The sequence below is a fragment of the Cydia amplana genome, chromosome 14 (genome assembly GCF_948474715.1).
Source record: "Cydia amplana chromosome 14, ilCydAmpl1.1, whole genome shotgun sequence".
NCBI lineage: Eukaryota > Metazoa > Arthropoda > Insecta > Lepidoptera > Tortricidae > Cydia > Cydia amplana.
In genome coordinates, this window is record NC_086082.1 from 13,389,498 (window position 1) to 13,417,491 (window position 27,994).

At 40.4% G+C, this 27,994-nt stretch overlaps 2 protein-coding genes across 3 annotated transcripts; one reads left to right on the forward strand and one right to left on the reverse strand.

Moving 5' to 3' along the window:
* Window positions 1-374: 374 nt before the first annotated feature.
* LOC134654192 (5-methylcytosine rRNA methyltransferase NSUN4) lies at window positions 375-11,608 on the reverse strand. Of its 2 annotated transcripts, XM_063509647.1 has the most exons (10): window positions 11,473-11,608; window positions 11,207-11,393; window positions 10,413-10,641; window positions 9,628-9,806; window positions 9,189-9,317; window positions 8,020-8,203; window positions 6,598-6,718; window positions 3,955-4,079; window positions 1,372-1,509; window positions 375-522 (listed from the first exon to the last, which is right to left on the reverse strand). In XM_063509647.1, exons 1-10 carry the CDS (start codon window positions 11,557-11,559, stop codon window positions 375-377), a joined length of 1,527 nt encoding a protein of 508 aa, XP_063365717.1. In that variant the 5' UTR covers window positions 11,560-11,608. The 2 variants fall into 2 exon arrangements, with proteins under 2 accessions (XP_063365717.1, XP_063365718.1); XM_063509648.1 differs by lacking the exons at window positions 375-522; window positions 1,372-1,509 and adding an exon at window positions 5,290-5,414.
* Window positions 11,609-11,808: 200 nt separating this feature from the next.
* LOC134654157 (uncharacterized) lies at window positions 11,809-27,940 on the forward strand. Its single transcript, XM_063509602.1, has 11 exons — window positions 11,809-12,197; window positions 12,276-13,397; window positions 14,566-14,737; window positions 15,517-16,127; window positions 18,584-18,764; window positions 20,886-21,018; window positions 21,755-21,860; window positions 24,370-24,464; window positions 26,454-26,579; window positions 27,195-27,315; window positions 27,706-27,940. Exons 2-11 carry the CDS (start codon window positions 12,394-12,396, stop codon window positions 27,896-27,898), a joined length of 2,742 nt encoding a protein of 913 aa, XP_063365672.1. The 5' UTR covers window positions 11,809-12,197; window positions 12,276-12,393; the 3' UTR covers window positions 27,899-27,940.
* Window positions 27,941-27,994: the final 54 nt, after the last annotated feature.

The window sequence follows — 27,994 nt, forward strand, 5'->3', positions numbered from 1 at the left end:
TAGCTGACCGTAGCGCGATGCTATGGACCCGGCAGCCAGTGATAATGTTCTAGCTATTTGCCAAGAGTATGAAAGGTTAAAGTTACTTAACACGGACTAGCCTGGCAATGTAGGAGTTGGCATCGTTCGTGGGTGTGACTAGACTAGCTGACCGTAGCGCGGTGCTATGGACCCGACAGCCAGTGATAATGTTCTAGCTAAGTTTGCCAAGAGTATGAAAGGTTAAAGTTACTTAACACGGACTAGCCTGGCAATGTAGGAGTTGGCATCGTTCGTGGGTGTGACTAGACTAGCTGACCGTAGCGTGGTGCTATGGACCCGATAGCCAGTGATAATGTTCTAGCTAAGTTTGCCAAGAGTATGAAAGGTTAAAGTTACTTGACACGGACTAGCCTGGCAATGTAGGCGGGCCCGAAGTTGGCATCGTTCGTGGGTGTGACCAGCTGCCCGTAGCGCGGCGCAATGGACCCAGCGGCTAGTGATAGCGTGCCTGCCAGATTCGCGAAGGGCACGGATAGGTCTCTGCAATGGTTAAAAAGATATGAGAGCCACAGTTTTTAAATTAATTCAATATATGAATGACTTATCGTAGGAAACTAGCTACTGGCTAAATATTCTTTTAAGAACTCCCGAGTTGACATAGCTAATTTTGGCAGAGAAGTCGCGGTAATAAACAGGTAAGAGCGAAAAAGGAAAAGGCGTCTTGAAGGTACGCTTGAACAACACAATAGTTTTGGAGGTGTATTACCATTTGTCCCCGCCCCACGTGACCACCGGCATACATGAGGCGGGGACAAATGAGTATGATTTAGGTATATGAAAACACCTATTCCCATCTGTGCCCGGCGGGGACAAATGGGAATACTCCGTTTTGGACGTGGCTGAGTGATGAATACTTTACAGATAGCCTAACATGAGTAAGGCCGTCTCGACCAGGGATGTTGCGGATGCCGATTTTTTGACATCCGCGGATGCGGATGCGGATTTATAAAGGCTCACATCTGCGGATGCGGATGTCAAGATAGGTACATAATAAACGTCAAATATTACATTTTAGTAATTTTTATTTCAAAAAACCCGTCAAGTGCGAGTCGGACTCGCGTTCCAAGGGTTCCGTACATTAAGTCCCACTCACGCTTGACTGCTCATTTCTAATAGGTTTTTATAGCTAATGACTAATTACGCCGATGCTAATACGTTCCTGTACCGACCTGTTCCACATCCGCATCCGCATTCCGCATCGATTTTATGCGGATGCGGATGTTGAAAATAATGCGGGAGTTCCGCGGTTGCGGATGCGGATATTCGCAACATCCCATCCCACGGTCTCGACGTGTGAGTCAGGCTAAATAATATACACATAAAACTTACTTGACAGTGGCGACCACACCATGCGTTTCAAATGCGTGCTTAAGAGCCATGTGGACAACGCCGTCGTTTTGGACGGGACTGAGCGAACACGTGGAATATACTACTGCCCCGCCCACTCGGACTAGCTTCAAGGCGTTCCTGCAAATTGTACAATATATAGTTTGTCAAAGGACTGTCTCATTTCAAACACAGACAGAGAGAATTATACTATCTTTTTCTTACACTAGTACTAGCACCCAAAAGGATGAGTATAGTTTTTTTGGTTCTTATTTACTGACAAAATGGTTTGACCAACATTATTTAGTGTTAGATTCTAGAAATAGTTATTTGGGGAACAAGATAGTGGATTATTGCTACGAGTGTTATTGAGACTCAAGCGAGCTAAATTTGACAATAAAATTAGGAGTGTAGCGAGTAATTCTTACGCTTAGTTTAACATTTCTATAAATTACATTACCACACACAGTTTATACTAATGCAACTGTTTTCGATTGAGTAGTTATAGATTTAATGTAGGTAAGTATTGCGTACAGGGTCACACATTATATAAATATCTCAGACAGTTCTAAGACAACCAAATAATAGTATCTAAAGCCTGACCAGTAATATATGAACATTGTCAAGAGGGCGCTGTTATTCTCATATATTCATTCATTCATTGATTCATTTATTCCATTATAAAACATAGTTTTACATGTATAGGGTCACCCTATTAGGGTGACAGTTCAGTATAATATGAAAAAAATAGTTCCAGTGAAATTCCGCAACATGGCGCCTGATCATATATTCCTGGTCAGGTTTGAATAAGTACAAAACGAACTCTTGTTGTTGTGTTGTCTTGTATGTTTATCTCCTTGATCGGGGGTGATATTGTCACTGCGCTAAACTCAATTTTCATTTACATAATAGAAAAAAACCGGCCAAGTGCGAGTCGGACTCGCGCACGGAGGGTTCCCCACCATCAACAAAAAATAGAGCAAAACAAGCAAAAAAACGGTCACCCATCCAAGTACTGACCCCGCCCGACGTTGCTTAACTTCGGTCAAAGATCACATTTGTTGTGTGGGAGCCCCACTTACGAGGGGCGTTCAAAATATTCTCGGTATTGATATCTTACAACCTCTTCTAAAATTTCTTTCGTTACTGGCCGCTAAGGTTTATTCATTGACATTAAAAAAAAGTATAATTCGAACCGAGATGTTCTTTTGTTTTTCTGCAATTGCTGAACAAACATGAACATCATGTGGGAATTGACAATGTTAACTAAATTAGAACATCGATGCGTGATAAAATTCTTGACAAAACAGGGTAAAAATCAAAAAACCATAAAAGAGGAAATGGATTGTGTTTACCGTGAGTCTGCTCCTTCTTTATCTACCATTCAAAAGTGGTCAAGCGAGTTTAAACGTGGAAGGGAGAGTGTTGAAGACGACCCTAGACCTGGCCGGCCTGTAGTAGCTACTTCACAAGAAAATATTGATAAAGTGGAAAAACTTATATTGGAAGATGGTCGAGTGAAGGTAAAATCTATAGCACAAGTAACCAATCTCTCTATTGGTATCGTACATGATATTATCCATGACCATCTTAATATGTCAAAAGTAAGTGCAAGATGGGTTCCGCGAATGCTGACTCGGCTTCAAAAAGACATGCGTGTAGTTTGTTGTTCCGATTTTATTGACCTGTGCGGTGAAAATCCTGATGAGGTGCTGCAAAGAATAGTTACTGGAGATGAAACCTGGGTTCATCATTATGACCCAGAGAGTAAACAAGAGTCCATGCAGTGGCACATTAAGGGTTCAGCTCATCCCAAGAAGTTCAAGGTCATCCCTTCAGCTGGCAAGGTCATGGCCACGATATTTTGGGATTGTGAAGGAGTATTACTGATCGATTATAAAGAAAAAGGTGTAAATATCACAGGACAGTACTACGCTAACATTCTACGTCAATTAAAGGATGCAATCAAAGAAAAGAGGCGAGGAAAGTTAACCAAAGGTGTTATGCTTCTGCATGACAACGCCCCCGTCCATACTGCTCATATTGCCAAGGCAGCTATTGTTGAATGTGGGTTTGAAACTGTTACTCACCCACCGTATAGTCCGGACTTAGCCCCCAGCGACTTCTTTTTGTTCCCCAATCTTAAAAAGGATCTGCGTGGAAATAAATTTTCCGATGATGAAGCATTGAAGGCGGCAATGGAGGAGCATTTTTACACCAAAGATAAAAAATATTTTTATGCAGGATTAAAAAAAATAATTGATCGATCTTTTAAGTGTATGAACATAGGGGGGGAGTATAATGAAAAATAAAAATATCAAACTTTTCGTACTTGTTTGTTTTCATTCTCATACCGAGAATATTTTGAACACCCCTCGTAAATCTTTATTTTATTCTGTTTTTAGTATTTGTTGTTATAGCGGCAACAGAAATACATCATCTGTAAAAATGTCAACTGTCTAGCTATCACGGTTCGTGAGATACAGCCTGGTGACAGACGGACGGACGGACGGCCAGCGGAGTCTTAGTAATAGGGTCCCGTTTTTACCCTTTGGGTACGGAACCCTAAAAAATAGACAAACTTACGTCAACAATTGCGACTGCATCTCCGGCATACGCAGACGTTCCTTCACTCGATCCGGTCTGAAGATGTTGTTTTCATCCTCGTTCATTGTGTGCCTGTCGGTCGTGCACGGCACATCTACCAATACCTGGAAGGACTTACCATTGTTAACAGGTCACTTGGATTTTGAATCTTATTGCGACGAGATAAGGTCTATGTTAGTACGACAGCTTGGAATCGGGTATCCATTCTTTGAGAGACTGCAACGGTGTAGTTTTACGGTGAGTTTCCTGCAGTAAACCTGACTACCGTGCGAGGGAGGCCGTTTTGTGAGGTAAATAACTAAATGGCATACTTATATATCTGTGCGGAAAGAGAAGAGTCGTGGATTGTATTGGGCCCCATACATTCCACGACTCTTCTCTTTCCGCACAGACTCTAACAACTTTGATTAGTTAGGGGACCAACCCCTATACAAAATATTAGCTGCATATAATCAAAGAAAATAGAGTGTATAGACAGTTACTGTCATGGTAAACTATGTAGCCACAGTATATTTACTGCCATCTTTTGACAGAAGATTAAAACTGTTAGAACGCCGTTTGACTTCGATCCTTTTATTCTTTCGACCGTAGGCCAAAGCATAGAGAAAAAAGAGAAATACATAGAGTGCTCACTCCATACATCAGTTTTAGTACCAAAAAGACTATTAGCATCTAGCATCGAGTAGCGGAACTATCAGTACTGCTACTTGACAATAGATGTAGCACCGACCGGAAAGTCTTATGCTGTTGAGATAAGACTTTCCGGTCGGTGCTACATCTATTGTCAAGTAGCAGTACTGATAGTTCCGCTACTCCATGCTAGATGTAGACACTGAAATTAATAGTCTGAACTGATGTATGGAGTGAGCACTTTCGTCTTACTTATTTCTCTATGGCCAAAGGAATGGTTATGGCGCCATCGCTCGAAAAGATTGCACCCAAAAAGACTGATTGATTGACTGAAGATTGATTGGCCTACTGTCGAGTAGATGGCGTGAATTTCAATATTTACAAATTAACACATATCAGTGAAAGAATAAGGATCAAAGTCAAATGGCGTTCTAATAGTTTTAATCTTCTGTCAAAAGATGGCAGTATATTTACTGTGGCTACATACTTTACTTTGACAATCCGCCTCTATTTCAAATTCTCTTTGCTATAATAAACATTGACATCTGATCTGATTTGCAAAAATGTATGAAACTGTAATTTTTTTCGCGATTTTGGGGTTGATCATATAATAAACGTAGCTCAGTATGATCCATATATTTACCTCACAAAGTATGGCTAAAACCGAGTATGGTAATCGCTTACGTTAGCAAGTAAGGTTGTACGTCTGGTAAACTGAGCCGGTCTTTGACCCGCGCCAGATGGTAGACCAGGTTAGCGTCTTGGTTGATCGTCCGTCTGTCTGTCGTGCAAGGCGCGTCCACCAACACCTGGAGGCAGGAGTAAGTTAATAAAGAGTAACAGCTGTTTCGCACTACGTCCGATCCGAATCCGATCCGAACCCGTGAAAATATGGTCCGAAGTAGCCGTAGAACTATTTCTATGGTAATTTACGCACTAGATCCGTCTGATTTCTTTCCGAAATCGGATGACGGAGATCGGATCTAGTGCGTAAATTACCATAGAAATAGGCTACTTCGGAGTCTTCGGACCATATTTTCACGGGTTCGGATCGGATTCGGATCGGACGTAGTGCGAAACCGCTCTTACGCTATAGAAAACCGCGTTCCTCGGAAGCCTATTTATTATACGTATACAAATTCTAGATGGCGTTTTAACGAAAAGGTTAACACATATTTGACTAAGTAATTTCGTTTATCGTAAGAAATATATTATAAAAAATTCTTTGGCTTTGGCTTTTCAAAGGAACGCTGTTTTCTATAGGTATCGTCTTTATTAATTTATTCCTTCCTACAGTAGCAGAATGTTTTTAAGGCTTCTTTGCATACTATTGTGAGATTTAGAATACATTTTGGATATAGGTAATATTAGGTACTTTACATTGCAAATAACAGGAACTAATAACGCCATCTTGTGATAAGTAGATACAAAGCTCATGAGCTAATTTTGGCATGAATGTAAAACCGAGGTGCTCAAGAATATCTGAACGCGCACTCTAACGCCTTGACAATAGAAACGTGTTCAAATATTTGTGAGCACCTTGGCCGCTCCCATAGATCAACATAAGATTTTCCGGTCGGTGCTAGGTACATCTATTGTCAAATAGCAGTACTGATAGTTCCGCTACTCGATGCTAGATGTAGACACTGAAATTAATAAGTATTTTTGGTATCAAAACTGATTTATCGCGTGAGCACTCTTGTCTTACTATATTTCTCTATGCCTTTACGTAGGGAAGGGATACGTTGTTATCAAAATTATATGACCATGAACTAGAGCAGAACTTAGCATTATTCGTCTATGGACAAGTAGAAGAATACCTACGTATGTTTTTTTAAGCTAAATGTATTAAATCTGCAAATAACACAAATCTGTCATTTATAAACACCGACTGTGTTGCCAGCTGTTTGGCGTACTGTCTTACTCTTTGTATTTAAACATTTAATTCACATTTAAAAATGAAATTCATAATAAAAAGTCCTCAGTACGCACCTTATCAAAGCGTTGGTCGTCAGTAAATTCCCGTCCGTCGCGCGTGGATATAACGACTCGCTCGCGCCACGAGTTGCTCGTGTCGAAGTCGATCAAGTAGTCACGGAATATGCGGCTGATCCTGAAACGCACACTTGACTTCACTCCCGGACCCATTTTTAGGGTTCCGTGCCCAAAGGGCAAAAACGGGACCCTATTACTAAGACTCCGCTGTCCGTCCGTCCGTCTGTCACCAGGCTGTATCTCACGAACCGTGATAGCTGGACAGTTGAAATTTTCACAGATGATGTATTTCTGTTGCCGCTATAACAACAAATACTAAAAACAGAATAAAATAAAGATTTAAGTGGGGCTCCCATACAACAAACGTGATTTTTGACCGAAGTTAAGCAACGTCGGGCGGGGTCAGTACTTGGATGTGACCGGGTGACCGTTTTTTTTGCTTGTTTTGGTCTATTTTTTGTTGATGGTGCGGAACCCTCCGTGCGCGAGTCCGACTCGCACTTGGCCGGTTTTTTTTCTAAATAGTCAGTTTTTTTTACATTAGAAATTGTATAACCTTAAAAGAAGTGGTCACTTTTTTCTCCAACATTAAATCTGAGTAACTTATGCACTTAATGAGTGTCGTTTACTATTGTACCGCAATATGAGATATCATAGGCAAACTAGCATTTCGGAATAAAAAGTTAATTACCACTACTACTAATACTACTAATTTAGGGTTTTACAAAAATTTGAATCTTAAAAAAAAACAGGGTATAGACTTCACAAGTCCATAATCAGTAACTCTTTGATATAAATAATAATGTAACGCATTAAGGTACTTGTGGCTATATAAGTTATACAACGTAAAAAAACAGTAACACCTCTGGTCTGGTACGGTTGACATCGAACGACTGAAGTCAGGGCGCCCCTTACTAACTTCAAACTTCTACTAGACTTATATAGACCGGGATATGAACCGTGATTACCTTTAGTATTGTTTTCCAGCTCGAAAACAATACTAAAGGTAATCACGGTTCATATCCCGGTCTATATAAGTCTAGTGAAACTAACCGTGAATCATTCAAAACTGTTATTCAAACTTGTATACAGTATTAGCATAGAGAAAAAAAATACATAGAGTGCTCACTCCATACATCAGTTTTAGTACCAAAAAGACTATTAGCATCTAGCATCGAGTAGCGGAACTATCAGTACTGCTACTTGACAATAGATGTAGCACCGACCGGAAAGTCTTATGCTGTTGAGATAAGACTTTCCGGTCGGTGCTACATCTATTGTCAAGTAGCAGTACTCATAGTTCCGCTACTCGATGCTAGATGTAGACACTGAAATTAATAGTCTGAACTGATGTATGGAGTGAGCACTCTATGTATTTTTTTTCTCTATGGTATTAGTTACATGATATAACATAATTACCTGTTGGTCCTTGAAATTGACGAGTCATTGCACACTATAACGTCGGGTAACAAGGTCTGTAGCGCCACTAGCGCCTTGCCTCCCGGGGCCGAGCACAGGTCTAGCACGCGGTCGCCGGGGGACAAGCATAATGCTAGCACTGCTAGCACGCTGCCACAGTCCATTGGATAATAGTTCATTACACCTAAAAAGGGGTAAAATTCCATTTAAAAAAAACGGCCAAGTGCGAGTCGGACTCGCGCACGGAGAGTTCCGCACCATCAACAAAAAATAAAGCAAAAAAAATCGTGTTTTTTGTATGGGAGCCCTCCTTAACTATTTATTTTATTTTATTTTTAGTATTTGTTGTTATAGCGGCAACAGAGATACATCATTTGTGAAAATTTCAACTGCCTAGCTATCGCGGTTCATGAGATACAGCCTGGTGATAGACGGACGGACGGACGGACGGACAGCTAGCGAAGTCTTAGTAATAGGGTCCTGTTTTTTACCCTTTGGGTACGGAACCCTAAAAAATCCCATATTAAATTTTAATAACCCAATTTGATCAAATTACTGTCATTTAGGTACTTGCAAAATTCGTTTAAAATTGTTAGCGCAGGGGTCCCCAATCTTTTTCATCCCGCGGCACACTTAAGTTTAAAATTTCGGCGGCCGCGCCCTTACCTAGCTAGGCTATTCGAAATAGATAGGGAACATGGTCAGGAGGATTGCCTCACGGCGCTCCAGGGCGCCGCGGCGCACAGTTTGGGCACCCCTGGAATAGCGGGTTCATTTATTTATTTTTATGAATACCTAATCGTTTTGAGATCTTTCAGTCAGCAAGCTCCTCCTTGCTGACTGACTTTTGACAACTAGAGTTATTGCGAAATGTAGGGTGCCGTACAGCGCCGTATTCGAAGCACGATTTTTTTCTCTCTGCCTTTAAGGCCACCCCACACTAGCGTCTTTTGAGCGTCGGCGTCTAGTCGGCGCTATGGAAAATGGCGTCGCTGCAGTTGCGCCAACGTTGCGTCGAGCAGCAGCCGTAGAGTTGACTAGACGCCGACGCTCGGGAGACGCTAGTGTGGGGTAGTCATTAGGGAAGCTCATAGCACCATCTACCGTAAAAGTCTGGCACTTCATACTATTATTGAATAATTAAAGTAAAATAAGACACTGCCACTTACTAGTTTTACATCTCTTTGGTTCAGGAAACATGTTCCACTCGCTGCCCATTTCATAAGTGTACACTTTGAGGTGCTCCGGAAAACTGAATTCCGTCTCCGGCTCTATTGCCAACGGGAAGTCTTTATCTTCTGTAATATTTAATAAACACGATTTAAGAGAATGGGGTTTACATACGTAATGGTTTCAATTGTCTATCGTTTTGGGATCATAACATCCATACATTTGTTTCAAATTCTGAACCGAAGACGAACGACACGACACTGGAGCGCGCGCAGGTCACACCGGTTGTCGGACTTTTTTAAGGGCCTAAAGGGCCCGGTATTTGAGCACGCGCGGCGCGCCTCTTTCGTCATAAAATAACAGTTGGATTGAGCAGATATGTTTGTGTTTGTAAAATATTCCTTATGTTTTAACTTTATGTTTCAAAAACGAACATACTAGTATAGTAAGAATAGTGCAGCGACTCCGGCACCCACTCATCCATGCCCTTCAGCTGCGTGGCTGGCACATACTGGTACAGGGCTTCAGAAGTGACCCCCATCGAGGGGTCGATGATGCGGGACATGTCCATTTGCGCGCTGGCCAAGGATTCCTCTAGGGTCAGGTTTTTAGAGGACCTGGAAAATTAAAAGTTGATCCATTTTATGTCGTGTCATATTGATAATATTTATATATTTAATATTATATATGATAGTGAGACAGTCTCGTGTCTGTCTGATCTTTCTCTTTAAATTATGTCACATGTTATAGTATGAATTTAATGTGATGATTTTTTTGGGTCCAGATTCTAATCTGTTAAACAAAAAGCATTGTTCCTTGTGTCTGTTTTTACTTACAGCCTGAGAACTAACGACTATACAACACTTCTTCTAGCCGACTGTGCCACTCTTGTCCCTTAGACAATGGGAAAGAACAACAGATCCACCCAGGCATCTTACAATAAATAAAATGATTATAGTCTTTGATAATTATCGCGATCATTATCCGATAAATATCGGATAATTATCCCAGGTATGGATGGAGCTATATTTATTTTTGTTGAATTATTTAAGAGTAAAAAATAATTGTGGCGTTTTATGCTATTTTTTTATAAATTTTATTAGGTTGTTATCAAAACTATAATTATCAGGCATAAAAATCATGATAATTATCAAGAAAACTATTATTGATAATTATCGTATCGAATCCTGGGCACTATATGATATGATTATTGTTACACTTACTGTTTCTCAACTTCCTTCTCCTCCTCGCTACTTCTAATCGTCATATCACTCAGCTCCAGCTTCTCGGGCAGGTTGTCTTCAGGGTATATGCTGGATATGTCGTCCGACTGCACTTTGGCTGTGTACTGTTCTAGGCTGGTTGTCTGTTTGTCTGTGTGCATGGGTGTGGGTGGGTACTGCTTGTGGAACTCTTGCTGTACCGACATGAGGGCTTTGAGACAGTGGGCACCTGGAGGGAATGGGTAGCATTTTTATTTAAGGTTCAATGGGGATTGCCATAAGGTTCAAGTACTAAATTATAAAATAGAAACATGATCTACCATTTGTCAATAATATTATACTAATCCTATGTATTGTTACTAAAAAGTAAAAATAAGAGCTACAAAAATAGTTTTAATTATGAAACAAATTTCTGAGAACTAAAGTTCTCTTAATAACTTCTCTTATATTAATATAGGTGTTTAATGCTGCCTATATTAAAATCTATAGAGAAAAAAAAGATTCTTTGTCGAAAAACAAAACCTCTATAGCTAGATTGTTTATTGGCCTTAACTAAAATAACTATATTCTACAAAGTCATTAAGCAGGTTTAAAACCTACGTACAAAATAATGCTTAATATGATTCATGAACAGTCCTATCCACTTTGCTAAACCGTTATATTACTACATAGGTACATATCTGGGGGCACGGCCGTGCCCCCGCCAAGATTATTACACTCTATGACTTGGAAAAGTCAGAGCGCAACTTATAATCCGCGGTTGTAATAACTAGCAAGTAATTGCAGTTACTTACCTCTCTCGGTGAGGAAATCAATAGTTTCTTCGGAGTCTCCGTAGTTGTTGACAACAGCTACGTATTTGGAACGCCGCAGCATCGCCTCCTTCATCGGAGGCCATTTCCCGCCGAACACCGACCCATAGAACTCGTCGAAGTGATTCTGAGCCTTGTACTTTGGACTAGTTTTCTTTTTTAATTTAGCCTATAGATACAAATTAAACACATTATAAAATATCATCATTAGAAGTTCATAAAATAATTATAAAGTAAAAGTTTGTTACCCAATGTGTTTTGGATTTGTATCTTATTTGTTGTACTAGTAATGCATTTATGTGAATATTTTTGCAATTATTTATAACAGATAGCATTTTGTTAATGTAATAAATAAAAACAAAGAACAATTTTTAGGTTATACGCAATACACAGAAAGCTTGTCATTGACACTTGACGTTTTAGTCAGTGTGACCACCTAGCAAAATACAGTTTTAACTAATTTTTGTCCTTGTAATTTTCTTAAACTATTTAAGCACAAGTTTTAACAGTCTCAAATAGAATATTGCTTGTCATAATGACAGTACCAGACAAAGAAGGAGCATAGTACTCTCTCCATCCTCCATCACATTTGCGCCCGCGAACAGCAAATTGAATTATTGATTTGTTTACAAGGACTCGGCCAAGAGATTTTTCAAGTATCTTATAATTATAGGTATATCTTACAACCTTGAAGAAGCGATTTAAAGATAATATCCCGGCTTAATTACAACCTTACGTGTTGAAGCCTTATCAGCTGTCCGTACCACCTGTGCGCCGCGCCGAACTAACTTTTGAGGGCTTTGAAAGCTTAATTAGCTCTGCCTGGGTCGAGTTGTTTTATCGATTGCATGCCCCACTTGTGCCTTGGTACGTTGGTGGATCTCGGAACTAGTACGAGACACGATAAGCATCTAAAAATGCGTCGTGTATCGTCACTGATGGTCGCACTGTCGAACGGGAAATTGGGTCAATCGTAAGTAATTTTAAAGTGCGATTTCGTGACAGTTAAATGAATCCTATTGTGAAGTTATTATTTGTTTGTTTATTAAAGGTCTGATAATATCGGCGGGGCGATGGAGGCTTCAGAGCTTGTAAATTGAAGTGTTTGGAAGAATAGCTGTAGTCATGTATGGGATGTTGTCGGCTGGAGTGACGGTGGGCATTAAGGAATGGATAGCGGCAGGCTGGAGGCAGTCCCGGCCGGGGCGGTGCACCTGGACACTGTGAGGGCACTGCACCAAACTGTGGTATCTCTACGGACTGCTTTAGAAATATCTAAGAATGAACTGAAGGAGCTCAAACAGAAATACGAGCAGCACTCTCATTGCATAGAGTATGCTGATGTTATAGAGAAGCTGACCTTGGAAAATCACATCTTAAGGCGTAAAATTATAGACTCTGGTCCGGAGGACTTGGGTTCCCAAAAAGTGAAGCTTGAAGTGACGTACAGTCCGCACTCTCAGCATGTAGATGATTATAGTGGAAGTGAAGTGGTGATTAAAACTGTGAACAGTGAAATAAACAGTACCATAGAGACTCTAGAGCCAGACCCTGAGTATGGGAAAGAGGAATTAGTTTCATCAGATATTTCTAAAGAGCCAGACTTTCGGGAAGAAGAAATATGTGCTGAATATTCTGAGAAACATTCACGAATTGGTGAACAAGCATCAGTGGAAGAAAAAGACTCATCTGTAGATGAACAACCCTCACAAGTACAAGAATCGGTGAGCCTAACTAGCTATAATAAACAATCAAAAGACAGTCAGCCTACTTTCCAAACGAAATTAGAGCTCTTATCCAAATTCGATGTTCAAATAAAAGTGCGTACATTGAAAAAAGGTGCAGAATTTTCAAGCACAACATCTGAAAGTGGATCTACGGTTGAAGACAAGAAAGATAAAGATACAGAAAAGCGAGACCCAGAGGCGTCATTTTACTACGAAGACCGTAAAGAACATTTTGAGGATACGGAACATATTAAGGCGAGTAGGGTGAATACGGTGTGCGAGAGTGTGAAGATGGCCGTGCCGAATGACGGTGATGCTAAGAAGACGGATAAGTTTGATGTGCAGGTCCGTATTACCTCCGAGGAAAACCTGATGGTGAAGGAGCATGTGGAACGGAGCCGGAGGAAGGACACACTGAATTTGGATGTTGATGATTTGAGTTTGAGGTAAATATGGAACATGAACTACTTACATTATAGTTAATTCATTTATTACATAATCTATCTATCTAATACCTGTAAACGAGCAATTCTTGCATATTTATTTATTTATATATATGTATATATATTTCGGGGATCTCGGAAACGGCTCTAAGGATTTCGATGAAATTTGGTATATGGGAGTTTTCAGGTGCGAAAATTCGATCTAGCTAGGTCTTTAATCTGGGAAAACGCTAATTTTTGAGATTTTATATGTTTTTCGAGCAAAGCTGTTTCTATTTATATAAATACTTATATCTTCTTGACTTAACTTTAAATAAATGATTCATTTAAAATAAATCATGCATGTCATTTATTTGAAGTTCGAAAGCCAAACAAAATTGAATCTTATCTCTATGACATAAAGACTGAAATATATCACGTCACATTATAGTTTGATATCCACTGCCAACAGTGCCAACATAGTAATTTCCCAGGAGATCGTTATATTGCTTGGGATCGCTTGTTTTCCTGCTTCAATTTTCTATGAGTGCAACGTAGGTTTACCTGCTTTGTTATTTACAGAAAAATATGAAAGCACACATGCATTTATCCCAAAGGGTTTTCAGTCAACTTCAAGTAATTGAATACGTAGCATGGTTTATTTATCACTACATAGTATAAAACAAAATCGCTTCCCAGTCTGTCTGTCTGTATGTATGCTTAGATCTTTAAAACTACGCAACGGATTTTGATGAGGTTTTTTTTGAATAGATAGAGTGATTCAAGAGGAAGGTTTATGTATAATTTGTTAACCCGTGCGAAGCCGGGGCGGGTCGCCAGTATAGGAATAAATCACGACAAGTCTTCTATTGCTGTGTCCTCTCTAAAGCAAAGCTCACTTAGTACCTATCAAATACATATCGGATCGATGGCAGTATTTTGTAAGTGAAACCATAACTTTAACTTAGATAATTACTGCATTGCAGAAATCACAAAGCTAATAACGCCATCCTGTGATGAGCGGCGGAACTAAAATACTTCATCGCTTCGTGCATAGATGGCGCCATTCGATTTTTTTTAATTATGATAAAATTGCCAAAACCCTCACTAAATATCACCAAGGGGAGGGACGGGGTTAAAAAGTAGCCGAAAACACGTGATTTGTGCGCAACCCCTAACATTTTTTTTTCAGGTCTCTCTCTGAAGGCGACAACTCCGTGTTCAGCGAGGGCGTGGCTACGCCTATAGACCCGCGTGGCGACGAGAAAGAGACGGAGAACGCGAGCGGCAACGAGTCAGAGGAGGTCGACGATATAGAACTCATATTTACTACCGACGAGTCTAAAGATATGAGTAATTTGCAGGTAACGTTTCTAATTACCTAATGCTTATAACTTCTAATACTAATATAGTTATCATAACAATGTTGCTCTGAAAAACCGTAGAATTAATTTGGTAATGTCGTATCTTGCAATGAAAACAAAATACACAAATGTAGAAAACAAATTGGTTTGGTTCAGATGCGTCATACATATTATGTAGATATATGATATTTTTGGTCTTACAAACACAAGGTATGTTTAACCTTGATTATATGAATCTCCGTTTCCTAGTTGTCCAATACTTACGCTCGTAATATTAATTAACAGTAGCACATGTACCTGACTATTGGTAGATCTTAAGGCATTGCAATAAGGATTACAAATGGTCACTTATATTATAACTATGTCGACGATACATGGCAACCTTGCCCAGATAACTAATCTTTGTTAGGGTTCCGTACCCAAAGGGTAAAAACGGGACCCTATTACTAAGACTCCGCTGTCCGTCCGTCCGTCCGTCCGTCCGTCCGTCTGTCACCAGGCTGTATCTCACGAACCGTGATAGCTAGACAGTTGAAATTTTCACAGATGATGTATTTCTGTTGCCGCTATAACAACAAATACTAAAAACAGAATAAAATAAAGATTTAAGTGGGGCTCCCATACAACAAACGTGATTTTTGACCGAAGTTAAGCAACGTCGGGCGGGGTCAGTACTTGGATGGGTGACCGTTTTTTGCTTGTTTTGCTCAATTTTTTGTTGATGGTGCGGAACCCTCCGTGCGCGAGTCCGACTCGCACTTGGCCGGTTTTTTTCACAGGAGGACCTAGTACCCATCCGCGAGACCGACCAATGGCCTCCTTCGGCCTCCACAACACATTCCACACCCGTCCTCATCAAATTCCACACGCTAGACCCCGACTTCCAACCAGGAGAGACCACTGAGAACGCAGAAAACGAAAACCATGAGAACAGCACTCTACAGGGGGTCAGAGCCGACTCAAGCTTTAGAGCTAAAAGAGTATCTCTTCCCAATGATAAAGAGATACGCCACGTCGCTTTCAACAGCAAAGGGAGCTTAGATCTACCAGGCAGAGGGATTTTAAAGAGCTGTGATAACCGCTCAGATAATACGCTTTACAAGCGCAGCCCGAACACAAGTACTAGGAGACTAGACAGCGTTGACAGTTTGACTTGCGAATACAACAGAGGCCTAAGCTTTGATAATACCAAGTCTTCTAGCTTCGATCTCGGCTCAAGTATGGATATACTTCATAGGGATGAGAGTGTGGATAGTTTTCATAAGACTAGTCATTTTGGGCATAGATTTTCGGTGTTCGCTGAGAGGGATATCTCGAAGTGTGGGACCTCGGAGGATGATTTGTATAATAATGTGAGGAGGAACACTTGCCCTAATCCGTTTCAGTACAGGTAAGTTTACTTAGGACTCTATTACTAAGACTTCGCTGTCCGTCCGTCCGTCCGTCACCAGGCTGTATCTCATGAACCGCGATAGCTAGACAGTTGAAATTTTCACAAATGATGTATCTCTGTTGCCGCTATAACAACAAATACTAAAAATAAAATAAATATTTAAGGGGGGCTCCCGTACAACACTCGATTTTTTTGCTCTATTTTTTGTTGATGGTGCGGAACCCTCCGTGCGCGCGTCCGACTCGCACTTGGCCGGTTTTTGTGTCTTTTGAGATTCTCGAAAGACACAATTAAAGTTGCAACACTTGTAACCTCATGCAAATTTGTAAACTACGTTTCGGTTAAATTGGATTAAAATTAACGATAATTCACTACAGAGGCCACTCTTATTTATTTGTGTTAGGGTGGTATTTTACCTGTCCAATTTCTTTGCCCAATGTAAATACACATTATCGTCTCATATTTTGTTTAACGTGAGAGGGAGACGCAATGCACATTGGACCAAAAAATTGGACAGGTGGATTACCAACCTTTGGTTTTTTGATATTACCAGGCCCCTATTTCACCATGGTGACAGGTGCGACAATTGTCGACATCGCTGCTACTGACGTCACAGGCCTCCATGGGCTACGGTAACCGCTTACCATCGGACAGGCGGTGTGCTTGTTTGCCACCAACATTTGATTTTTAATAAAACTATTATATCGCCAATAAATAAGTACTTATTTTGCGAAGCTAATGACAATTGTCACAAGAAACACGACAATTGTCCCGAAATTCCGACACAGAACTCATTTCCTGTCAAGAATTATACGAAATTCTTTGAAATCTTGTGACAATTGTCATAAACATCGCAAGAGAAATATGTGATTTTTTCCGATATAATAAAGTTTTTTTAAATAATACAATGATGGTGGCAAACAGGAATACGGCCCGCCCGATGGTAAGCGGTAACCGTAGCCCATGGATGCCTGTGACGTCAGCAACAGTGATGTTCAGGGGTCGGACAAAAAGTGCGGATGACGTAAAAATGACGTAATCTTGCACACCGGATGATGTTTGAATTTGTATTTAAACTTCCGTGTGACATGTAGTAACAAAGTAGTATTAATGAAGTAACAAAATAATCGTAAATAAATCCATGGAATTAATAATACAGGTGGTAGGGTGATGTAGTGAATAAAATAAATTTAACGAAACTTGTTACCATAAGGTATAATTATTTGAAATTAGTTAGAACACTTAGAACAAGTCTGTGGGATCCTCAGATAAATAGGTTTAATAGTCAAAAGTGAGAACAGTAGGTAAGATTAGTAAAAATAAAAAAAGATAATTTGATGTTATTATACTTTTATAGCTAAATTTTAGCTAAATATAATCGTGAAGATACAATAGCTAAACAATAACGAAGTCAATTTATTGTTCATCTGATTGACAATGTGTCAGTCAAAAACGTACTTACTCATTTCAAGTGGCGATATCGTTTAATAAAGAGGTTGATAAATGATAAGTGATAATTGTTTATGAAAATCAAAAATACTATTTGAAATCATCCTATAAGTGGTTTGACGTCATCCGCACTTTTTGTCCGACCCCTGGACTGATGTTTTACAATTGTCGCACCTGTCACCGTGGTGAAATAGGGGCCAGGTGGTGTATTTTTTGGTTTGTTTACCATTCTTCCTCATTTCGAAAGAAAACTTCGTAGGTTCTGTCATTGCATCTGTTTATCTGTGCTGACATAATTGAGTACATTATTTTTTTATAAATAAAAATAAATAAAATAAAATCACTTTATTTCAGACAATAAGTCCATATAATATTAAAATTGCTATAATATATATAAAAATATTAAACTTAAACTAAGAGTTGATTTAGTCGCCATATGACTAGTCTTATATTTATTTAATTTGTACTAATTTTAAAATGTATGTACCTACTGTCACTATATTTCTTTCACTTTTTGTTCTCGTTGTGGTGAACGGATGACCAGTAACGAAAGATTAGTAAAATTTGCCGCTTTTTTCTTCTGATAAAGTTAGCTTGTTACGGCGTTATTCATAAACGTCTGCTAAGTTAATCAGCTGATGGTCGTCGTTTGTCCCTCTCTATGGCATAACGACAGATAGGGAAGAACACAGACAAGACATCCTCTAGACTGAGCATAGTAGCGCTACCCCCTCTGCCACAAATATACGGCAGTTTTACTCCATCTTCGAGTCAAAGTGTCTTTGTGTGACGTCCGTGTCTTTGAACGGACCAATCACGGCACGGGACTCGCTCACCTCGTCCCCCGCACCCCCGTATTTTTGGCAGCATCGGGCTCATGAAATAATTGCTCTAAACTCCGTCTAGAGGATTCCTAGTCTATGGGGAAGAACGGCGATCATCAACTGATTGAGTTAGCAGCCGTTTAGGAATGACGCCATATGTATATTTGTATTGTCCGTCAGACCGGCGGGCTCCCGGCTGCCCCGCGGGCCCCTGAAGGCGAGCGCCCTGGCCCCCCGCCCCCGCCCCGTGCTGGGGGGCGCGGGGGCGGGGGCGGGGGCGCCGCGCCGGGACTCGGGCGCGCAGACCGACGTGTGCGCGCTGCCGCCCCGGTGGAGCTCCGACCAGTACCTGGCTAACAAGGTACCGTGCCCAAACTATTCATTGATAGCGAACCTTATTGCGAAGGTATAAAGTTCACCAATGATCAGTTAAGAATATAAGAAGTAAATGTATGGGCTGCTAGTGTCACATACACCAATTGTATTCTGTTGGTTGCTTGACATAATGATAACTCACAATATAGCCGAAATTAAACACTTTATTGATATTAAAATACTAACTATAAAAGCGCGACATTATGAATGATAGTGCAAATGAGGACACGCGTGATAGGTTCTAATGCTGAACGTGTACTGACTCGTATTATATTGCTTTACGCAATTGTAAGTAATTTCGCTGAGATGGCAATGTGCGGTATGTGGACCGTACAGTAAATATACTACTACACCCATTGGGTAAAATTGTATTGATTCTCACTGTATTGCCTAACATCAACATACAATTACAATACAATTTATGGCTTATGAATAAATAAAAAAAAAAAAAAAAAAGAAGGTTTCCAGAGAGACGTCCTGCCGCTGTGATAGAGCTCCGGCTAATCCCCTGCTTAGTTAGCTACTTTTTTTTGTATTTTTTTACTTCCCTCTGGTTCATGTACAAAAATAAGAGTTTTGTAATTTTCTTTCTGCAATTACAAAAAAGAGCCCATAAATTTGGTATCGATCGAAACTACCCCGGGACATATTAGATATGACAGTATGAAATGAAATTAATAAAAATCACAACCAAAAATTAGGCCTCAATACGAGCCATGGCTGTCAATGCCATTAACTTTGGGTGTATCCACAGCAGAGACGTGTCCCTAAATTAACTGACGTTCACTGTGGATGTGGAAGTATGTATTTGTATGACCCCTATACAAGGTGCTCACGAGGAAAGCGAAAGATTTTAACCACGCATTTCTGAGATCAAAAGAAGGAAAAAAATAATACAAGTTTAGGTAAATTTCGCCAAAAAAAATTTTTGTTTTGTTTTTTCAATTTTTTTAATGTATTTGTCCATAAAAAGTAAATATTATTGGTAAACTTGTCACTAAAAATGGATCTTTACTTTTTTTTGTGACAAGTGAAAACCTAGTTTTCGCAAAGTGTTACTTGTCACTTTTTCGTCGCCATTAAAAAGGCGTTCACAATGTAACAATAAAAACTTGTGTTTTTTTTTATTGGTAACAACTCTGAAACTAGACGAATTCCAAAAAAGTTTATAGGACATTTTTGTATCTAAATATGATCAGGAATACGCTGTGAAAATTATTCGGTTTCCTCATGTTACACCGTGTATATCCTGACTGGAGACCCTGAATAAATAAAGCATAACATATGTTAACTGGTTAAGCGCTGGTGGCCTAGCGGTAAGAGCGTGCGACTTGCAATCCGGAGGTCGCGGGTTCGAACCCCGGCTCGTACCAATGAGTTTTTCGGAACTTATATACGATATATCATTTGATATTTACCAGTCGCTTTTCAGTGAAGGAAAACATCGTGAGGAAACCGGACTAATTCCAATACGGGCCTAGTTTACCCTCTGGGTTGGAAGGTCAGATGGCAGTCGCTTTTGTAAAAACTAGTGCCCACGCCAATTACTGGGATTAGTTGCCAAGCGGACCCCAGGCTCCCATGAGCCGTGGCAAAATGCCGGGACAACGCGAGGAAGATGAAGATTTCGCAAAAAGTAGTAAATTAAAAATGAAATATATATTTGATAATCCGTCAAGTCGTCGAAAACTAGTGCATGGACGGAAACTACTGCAATGACCCTATCCCCTAGATTTAAACGAAAAGTTCCACGCAGAAGTTGACCTAATATAGATCCAGTATCCAGCCAATGAAAATTGTATCTCGGCTGGATCGGAGGTTCGCGGTCGGCTCACAGCTTGTGCGAGAGATTAGACATTTTAGGATTATAGAATTTAATAAAATGTATTTATAGAAATGTATTTTGAAGCTTGAAGTATTTGAAATACAAAATACTAAATACTTTTGAGGTAGTATTTGAAATACAAATACAAAATACTAATTTGTATTTCAAATACGTATTTCAAATACATGTAATTGAAATACTGCCCAACCCTGTGTATAGGTATATCCTGACTGGAGACCCTGAATAAATAAAGCATACCATATGTTAACTGGTTGCCCTCAGATAACCCTGCCGCCTCGGTCCATAATGCCGACGTTGCCGACTCGCTCGGCGCCGGGGCGGCGGCTCACGGTGCCCGCCCCGAAACTCCCGCCCGCGACCTCTGAAGACACACGCGTGTTGCTCAGTGACATCGGTAACACAACTCGAACTTAACACAAACATGCATGATTTTTAGGGTTCCGTACCCAAAGGGTAAAAACGGGACCCTATTACTAAGACTCCGCTGTCCGTCCGTCCGTCCGTCCGTCTGTCACCAGGCTGTATCTCACGAACCGTGATAGCTAGACAGTTGAAATTTTCACAGATGATGTATTTCTGTTGCCGCTATAACAACAAATACTAAAAACAGAATAAAATAAAGGTTTAATTGGGGCTCCCATACAACAAACGTGATTTTTGACCGAAGTTAAGCAACATCGGGCGGGGTCAGTGCTTGGATGGGTGACTGTTTTTTTGCTTGTTTTTTTTTGCTTGTTTTGCTCTATTTTTTGTTGATGGTGCGGAACCCTCCGTGCGCGAGTCCGACTCGCACTTGGCCGTTTTTTTTGTATAATTTCCTGGGTTAATCAACTTTTTCTAATCACACGTTGATATGGTTACGGTCTCCTGAGTTACTCTTAAAATTCTAGCTTTTTATTCCGTTTTCGATGAAATTTGCTATACGGGGGTTTTTGGGGGCGAAAAATCGCTCTAGCTAGGTCTTATCTCTGGGAAAACGCGCATTTTTGAGTTTTTATATGTTTTCCGAGCGAAGCTCGGTCACCCAGATATTTTAGTTTAAATAAAATGGGCAACTGGCCCTTACTTGCGACTGGGGCTGACCAAAAGTTTCCGTCTACTATTGCCACGATATACTTATTTGGTGTCAGGGTTCACGTCGATGGTCCCGGAGTTGTCGCGGTCTGCCGACCCGGTGTGGGCGCTCGGGCTGCGCGCCTCCATGGACCTGGAGTCCGTCCCCTCTGAGCCTTCCAAGTGAGTATACTCGTAAGCTTTGATCTTCGATTGTGGTCGTATGTCACGACGGTATGTAAGGACGGTTTACAGATCACTCCCGAATGTCGGGCAACTGCAAAGATCACCCATAATTTCAGCATGGCCATTTCTTTTAATTTGCGTGCGCGTAAAGTGGTTCAAGATTAGCCGAATAAGTACACTTTACGTTTATTTATTTATACATATCGCATCCCTAATATCCCTATGATAGTTTATTTTTATATGAAGTAACTGTCACCTAAATTGTTATTAGAAATTTTTTGGAAGTTTATCACATTCATTTATTTAGAAATTCAACATTTAAGTAATTAATAAAAATATGGTGAATACATATTTATTCAACTATTTCTTAAACAAAGCCCTTCGGCGCGAGAGGTGTAGTTATCGTATGGCATTACAAAACACTGTTCATTCCATACTAAAATAATAATCTAAATCAGTAACGGAGCCGGGAAATGCCGGTTCTCGTCATACAACTATAGTCCCGGTAGCATACCCTAGTTAAGTGTTTACACGTTATTTTAACACATTCAGTGCCGAAATCCCGACTATCGCGTATTTTATGATTTCGTTCCCAGACCGGACGACCCGATAGTCGGGATCGTGGTACTACAGCTTTATATGAAGAAACTTTTGTGGTCTGGCGCGGATGTCTTGTTTGGCTGGGTGGCAATGAATGTGTTAAGACGAAACAGGAGCTGAGATTTAAATATTTTAGGTAAATACGAGGGGCGTTCAAAATATTCTCGGTATTGATATCTTACAACCTCTTCTAAAATTTCTTTCGTTACTGGCCGCTAAGGTTTATTCATTGACATTAAAAAAAAGTATAATTCGAACCGAGATGTTCTTTTGTTTTTCTGCAATTGCTGAACAAACATGAACATCATGTGGGAATTGACAATGTTAACTAAATTAGAACATCGATGCGTGATAAAATTCTTGACAAAACAGGGTAAAAATCAAAAAACCATAAAAGAGGAAATGGATTGTGTTTACCGTGAGTCTGCTCCTTCTTTATCTACCATTCAAAAGTGGTCAAGCGAGTTTAAACGTGGAAGGGAGAGTGTTGAAGACGACCCTAGACCTGGCCGGCCTGTAGTAGCTACTTCACAAGAAAATATTGATAAAGTGGAAAAACTTATATTGGAAGATGGTCGAGTGAAGGTAAAATCTATAGCACAAGTAACCAATCTCTCTATTGGTACCGTACATGATATTATCCATGACCATCTTAATATGTCAAAAGTAAGTGCAAGATGGGTTCCGCGAATGCTGACTCGGCTTCAAAAAGACATGCGTGTAGCTTGTTGTTCCGATTTTATTGACCTGTGCGGTGAAAATCCTGATGAGGTGCTGCAAAGAATAGTTACTGGAGATGAAACCTGGGTTCATTATTATGACCCAGAGAGTAAACAAGAGTCCATGCAGTGGCACATTAAGGGTTCAGCTCATCCCAAGAAGTTCAAGGTCATCCCTTCAGCTGGCAAGGTCATGGCCACGATATTTTGGGATTGTGAAGGAGTATTACTGATCGATTATAAATATAAATATCACAGGACAGTACTACGCTAACATTCTACGTCAATTAAAGGATGCAATCAAAGAAAAGAGGCGAGGAAAGTTAACCAAAGGTGTTATGCTTCTGCATGACAACGCCCCCGTCCATACTGCTCATATTGCCAAGGCAGCTATTGTTGAATGTGGGTTTGAAACTGTTACTCACCCACCATATAGTCCGGACTTAGCCCCCAGCGACTTCTTTTTGTTCCCCAATCTTAAAAAGGATCTGCGTGGAAATAAATTTTCCGATGATGAAGCATTGAAGGCGGCAGAGGATGAGCATTTTTACACCAAAGATAAAAAATATTTTTATGCAGGATTAAAAAAAATAATTGATCGATCTTTTAAGTGTATGAACATAGGGGGGGAGTATATTGAAAAATAAAAATATCAAACTTTTCGTACTTGTTTGTTTTCATTCTCATACCGAGAATATTTTGAACACCCCTCGTATATCCGTCTCGCTAACGGAAGCGGCTCCTAAAACTAGTGCGATAAGGACAAGGCAAAAAATCCTGCGTAAAAATCTCAAAAATCGAGGTTTCGTACTCGACTGTTTCCTCCTCCAAAACTTAACCAATCGTAACCAAATTTGGAAATTTAAATGATTATGACATTATCTGTGTCGAACCGTTTTGCTTTTTTGGCTAATTGATATCAGTTTTGAATACCACGCCTCTCATTGCGGCATAGTCATTTAGGCCATTTTGGCCATTTTTGAAGGGCTCTAGCGCCTTAAAAAACAAAAATATCAAAAAAAGCAAAACGGTCCGACACAGATATTAACAATATTAATCTGTGTTGAAAAAATCATTGCTCTAGCTTCAAAACCCACGGAGGAAACAGTCGAGTACGTTTGTATGGAGAAATGGCCACTCCTGTTGGCTCTTAACACCGAATTAATAAGATACCCACATGTTGACAGCTACTCCAAGTTCCTGGCGCGCACCTCACGCTCCCCGAGTACTAGCATGGACCGGAGCTACGACCGCCTGCCGCACTACACACCGCCTTCCAAAGGTAAACTTACCCTATCCTCCGATTAAATCGATGAATACAGGCTTTATTATTATTTATAAATAACTAGCGACCCGGGATTCTCACGGGTTAACAACCTATACACACCTTCCTCAAGAATCACTCTATCGATGGGTGAAAACCGCATGAAAATCCGTTCAGTAGTTTTGAGTTTATCGCGAACATACAAACAGACAGACGCGGCGGGGGACTTTGTTTCATAAGGTGTAGTGATGTATCGAAATCCGAGCCAAAGCGAAAATTCATGAATATTTTAACAAGTGCTTACAGATGTAGAGTGTAGTGCATAATTGTTTTCCGTCGTATTTTCTCGGAAACGTTCGAATTTGTCATGCTACTTCAGTCCCTCAGTACTTTTTGTACCGAGACTGACTGAAATAGCAAGACACGTTCGTTCGTTTCCGTGAAAATACAATGAAATAGTTATTTACGATACAAGTGCGAAAAAGAGGAAATTCGAAACGAGTGGCGATAAATTAAAACACGACCGAAGGGAGTGTTTTAAATCGACACGAGTTGCGAATTACTTACTCGCACGTGTATCGTACAACGTTTTACAGTACATATGGCCCTTTAAAATTTGACATTCGCACGAAAAGTACTATTTTAAGCACTAGTGCGGGAAAATAGGACCATATGTACTGTAATAATTATTTGTACAACAAGTGATCAAAGTTTGATATTTCTTCGAGTGCTTATTTGAGTCCCTTGCAAGCGAAAGATTCTATAATAGATTCACGAGCGTAGCGAGTAGAATCTTGAGCGTAGTAAGGGACTCAAAAGCGCACGAGATGTAATTAACTTTGATCTCGTGTAGTACACAACAGTTTTCACCTGAGCAGTGAGAACATACCTAGAAATATTAGACAACTTGAAAAATGTAATCCATCTTCATCAATACCTGCACTCATGTTTTCTTAAGATATACAAACAATTAAGTTTAATTATCGTAATGGAACACAAAAACAAAACGTAATAATAAATTCCAGTAAAATAATATAGAAATAACAAACATTAACTGACACTTCAATCGACAACTTTTTTTTGTAAAAAAAATCTTTGTAAGATACGATCCGAATTACGGATACGTACTATTTGTCAACTATGGTAGAAATTCTTAAAAGTAAAATAATTAATTTTGCGTGATGATCTGTGTATTTTTTGAGTTCATTATATTAGTTGTACAATAAAATACCTAAAATATAGTATTTTATCAGTTTTTATCAAATCTTAAACTTTAATTTTATTAATTGATTATTAAGAATTCATACTCGTACGTGGTTTGGAACGATGCGGTCTGAAGTTTTTCGGGGGACTATTATAAACCGTGAATATACCGTTGAATGTCGTTTTAACTTTTTTTGTCTGTGTCTTTATGCTAACAGTGTGAAAGGGACAGAGATAATAGAACCCAAGTATTTCGAACTTTTATTAGACCCCGCATGTTGAAATGACATTTGACTATAAAGGCCACTTGAATGTCATTTTGTCTCACTCAGTGAGCAAAATCGCATTTTGCTCACTTTTTTTAAGAATCAAAGTACCCTTGTTCGAGCAGCTGAGGTGAAAAATAATTTTGCACTACATCTGCACAATCGTGACCATTTTGTTGCCTTGTATAACAAATAGGGTAATTACCGGATAGATACCTCAGGTTATAAAAATGTCACTGCTCGATGGGGTCAGTTCGACCCGACCGATGGCGAGAGCTAGTAGCCGTAGTAAAATTAATTTTGACTTAGCCAGGCGTGGCTCACTCCGCGATTTCGTCGCTTTGCTACAGGTAGCTAAAAGTACATCCGTTCCACACCAATTTTGGTGACTAGCCATAAGCCGCGCGTGGCGCTGTCGCTACCTAGGGGCCATATCTGTGCTGATCGTAACAGACGCGTTTTGTTAGAGAGTGAGTCTTCTGTACCTAGTACCTTTGTGTTTTGTTGTTTTATTAACATTTCGTTTTATTATTTACAGTGGATTATCGGCTGTGGCGCGGGTCGTTGCCGGATGTGCGACGCGACGACACAGACGAACTACTGGAGGAGGCTGAGACGTATCTTCGGCGCTCCATCGACAATCTGCGCTCTACCTCCACGGACCGTTAGTATATAGTTAACCAAGTAAGAGATAACAAAATACGTCATATTGAACGGGATTATAACAACCACGTAAAATTTTTATCCTACTTAGGTATAAAACCATAGTTTTAAAGAGTTCATTGTTTTAAAATCAGCGACAGTTCCGGTCTTGAAAAGGCTCTTGACTGAACTGGTGCGTTCAGAGCTAGACAAAGGTTCAGGGTTAGAAATTAAGGCACCGAGGTCGGACTCTGTTCAATATGACCTTGAATGCTCATTTACAGCGTTCCGTGATTGTTACGACATTTAGGGTCCTAGCTAAATTGGACATTCCATAGCGTAAGTATGGAACAACCAATTTAGCTAGGACCCTAAATGGCGTAGCGATCCCGTGTGGTGACTGTACTACCCTATATATTACGTTTGGGTAGTAGATGGGTGAATCAATTTTGTACAGTCGCCATCAGATATATCGGAGCGGCCGAGGTGCTCAAAAATATCTGAACACGACTGTAACGCCTTTACAATAGAGGCGTGTTCAGATATTTGTGAGCGCCTTGGCCGCTCCTATATATATGATGGTAACTGTACTAAATTTTGGCAAATGAAAACTATACCATAACTGTTTAATCGATAGACGATCGCGCACAAACCGCAGTCGGCCAGCCATATGTACCAGCGGAACCGCGTCAACTGCGCCTCGGCCACGCCGTCAAACTCATCGCCCCTCACGGCCGCATCGCCGTCGGCCGCGTCCGGTAAGATAACACTTATCTAATCTCTGGTAGACCTTATCTCCTTGTAATAAGGTCTAAAGACGACAGCATGTAAGCCGCGTGCGGTAAGTCAGGACACACATTAGATACATGTCTCACAGAACGGTCCAGCCATATGTCCCAGAGACAACTGCGCCTCGGTCACACCGTCAAACTCATCGCCCCTCACGGCTAACACTGATCTAATCTCTGGTAGACCTTACTTCGTTGCAATAGGGTTTAAAAACGCTTGCATCACCGTGGGCTGTATTCGATAAGCTACCAGCAGCACACTTAACTGACCACTAGCATACCTTATCTCGTCGCTATTGAATTTAAAATGGTTCGTTCTGCGACGACATAATAACATTTTTAACTCTTATTCCTATGTAGTTACGTGGGCATCGCGGGCGGCACGGCGGCCACAAGCGGCGTGGTGGTGGGCGCGGAGCTGCCCGTGGCATCGTGCCCGGGGCTACCCAGGAACGACGGCACCCACCGCGGCCGCCGCTACTTCCTCGCGGCGGCGGGCCACACGGCGCTCTTCGTGCCCTTTACCAAGGTCGTCATGGCTTGGGCTAACTAGGTGTGTTGTGGTCGCCCCTGGCATGTTGCCCGGACTTACCCAAAGCTTACAGGTGAGTTTGGAAATTATGATACTTAGTAAAGAAGAAAGCCATGA

Bases quoted from the DNA above. Each gene is read 5' to 3' on its own strand.
- LOC134654192 (XM_063509647.1), bottom strand. From the start codon at position 11,559: ATGCTATCTGTTATAAATAATTGCAAAAATATTCACATAAATGCATTA. The intron at 9,318-9,627 runs GTATGTTCGTTT...TAAATATTACAG, and splicing joins GCACTATTCTTACTATACTA to AAGATAAAGACTTCCCGTTG. The intron at 8,204-9,188 runs GTAAGTGGCAGT...ACCCCTTTTTAG, and splicing joins ACCAAAGAGATGTAAAACTA to GTGTAATGAACTATTATCCA.
- LOC134654157 (XM_063509602.1), top strand. From the start codon at position 12,394: ATGGATAGCGGCAGGCTGGAGGCAGTCCCGGCCGGGGCGGTGCACCTG. The intron at 16,128-18,583 runs GTAAGTTTACTT...ATTGTCCGTCAG, and splicing joins CCTAATCCGTTTCAGTACAG to ACCGGCGGGCTCCCGGCTGC. The intron at 26,580-27,194 runs GTTAGTATATAG...TTTAATCGATAG, and splicing joins GCGCTCTACCTCCACGGACC to ACGATCGCGCACAAACCGCA.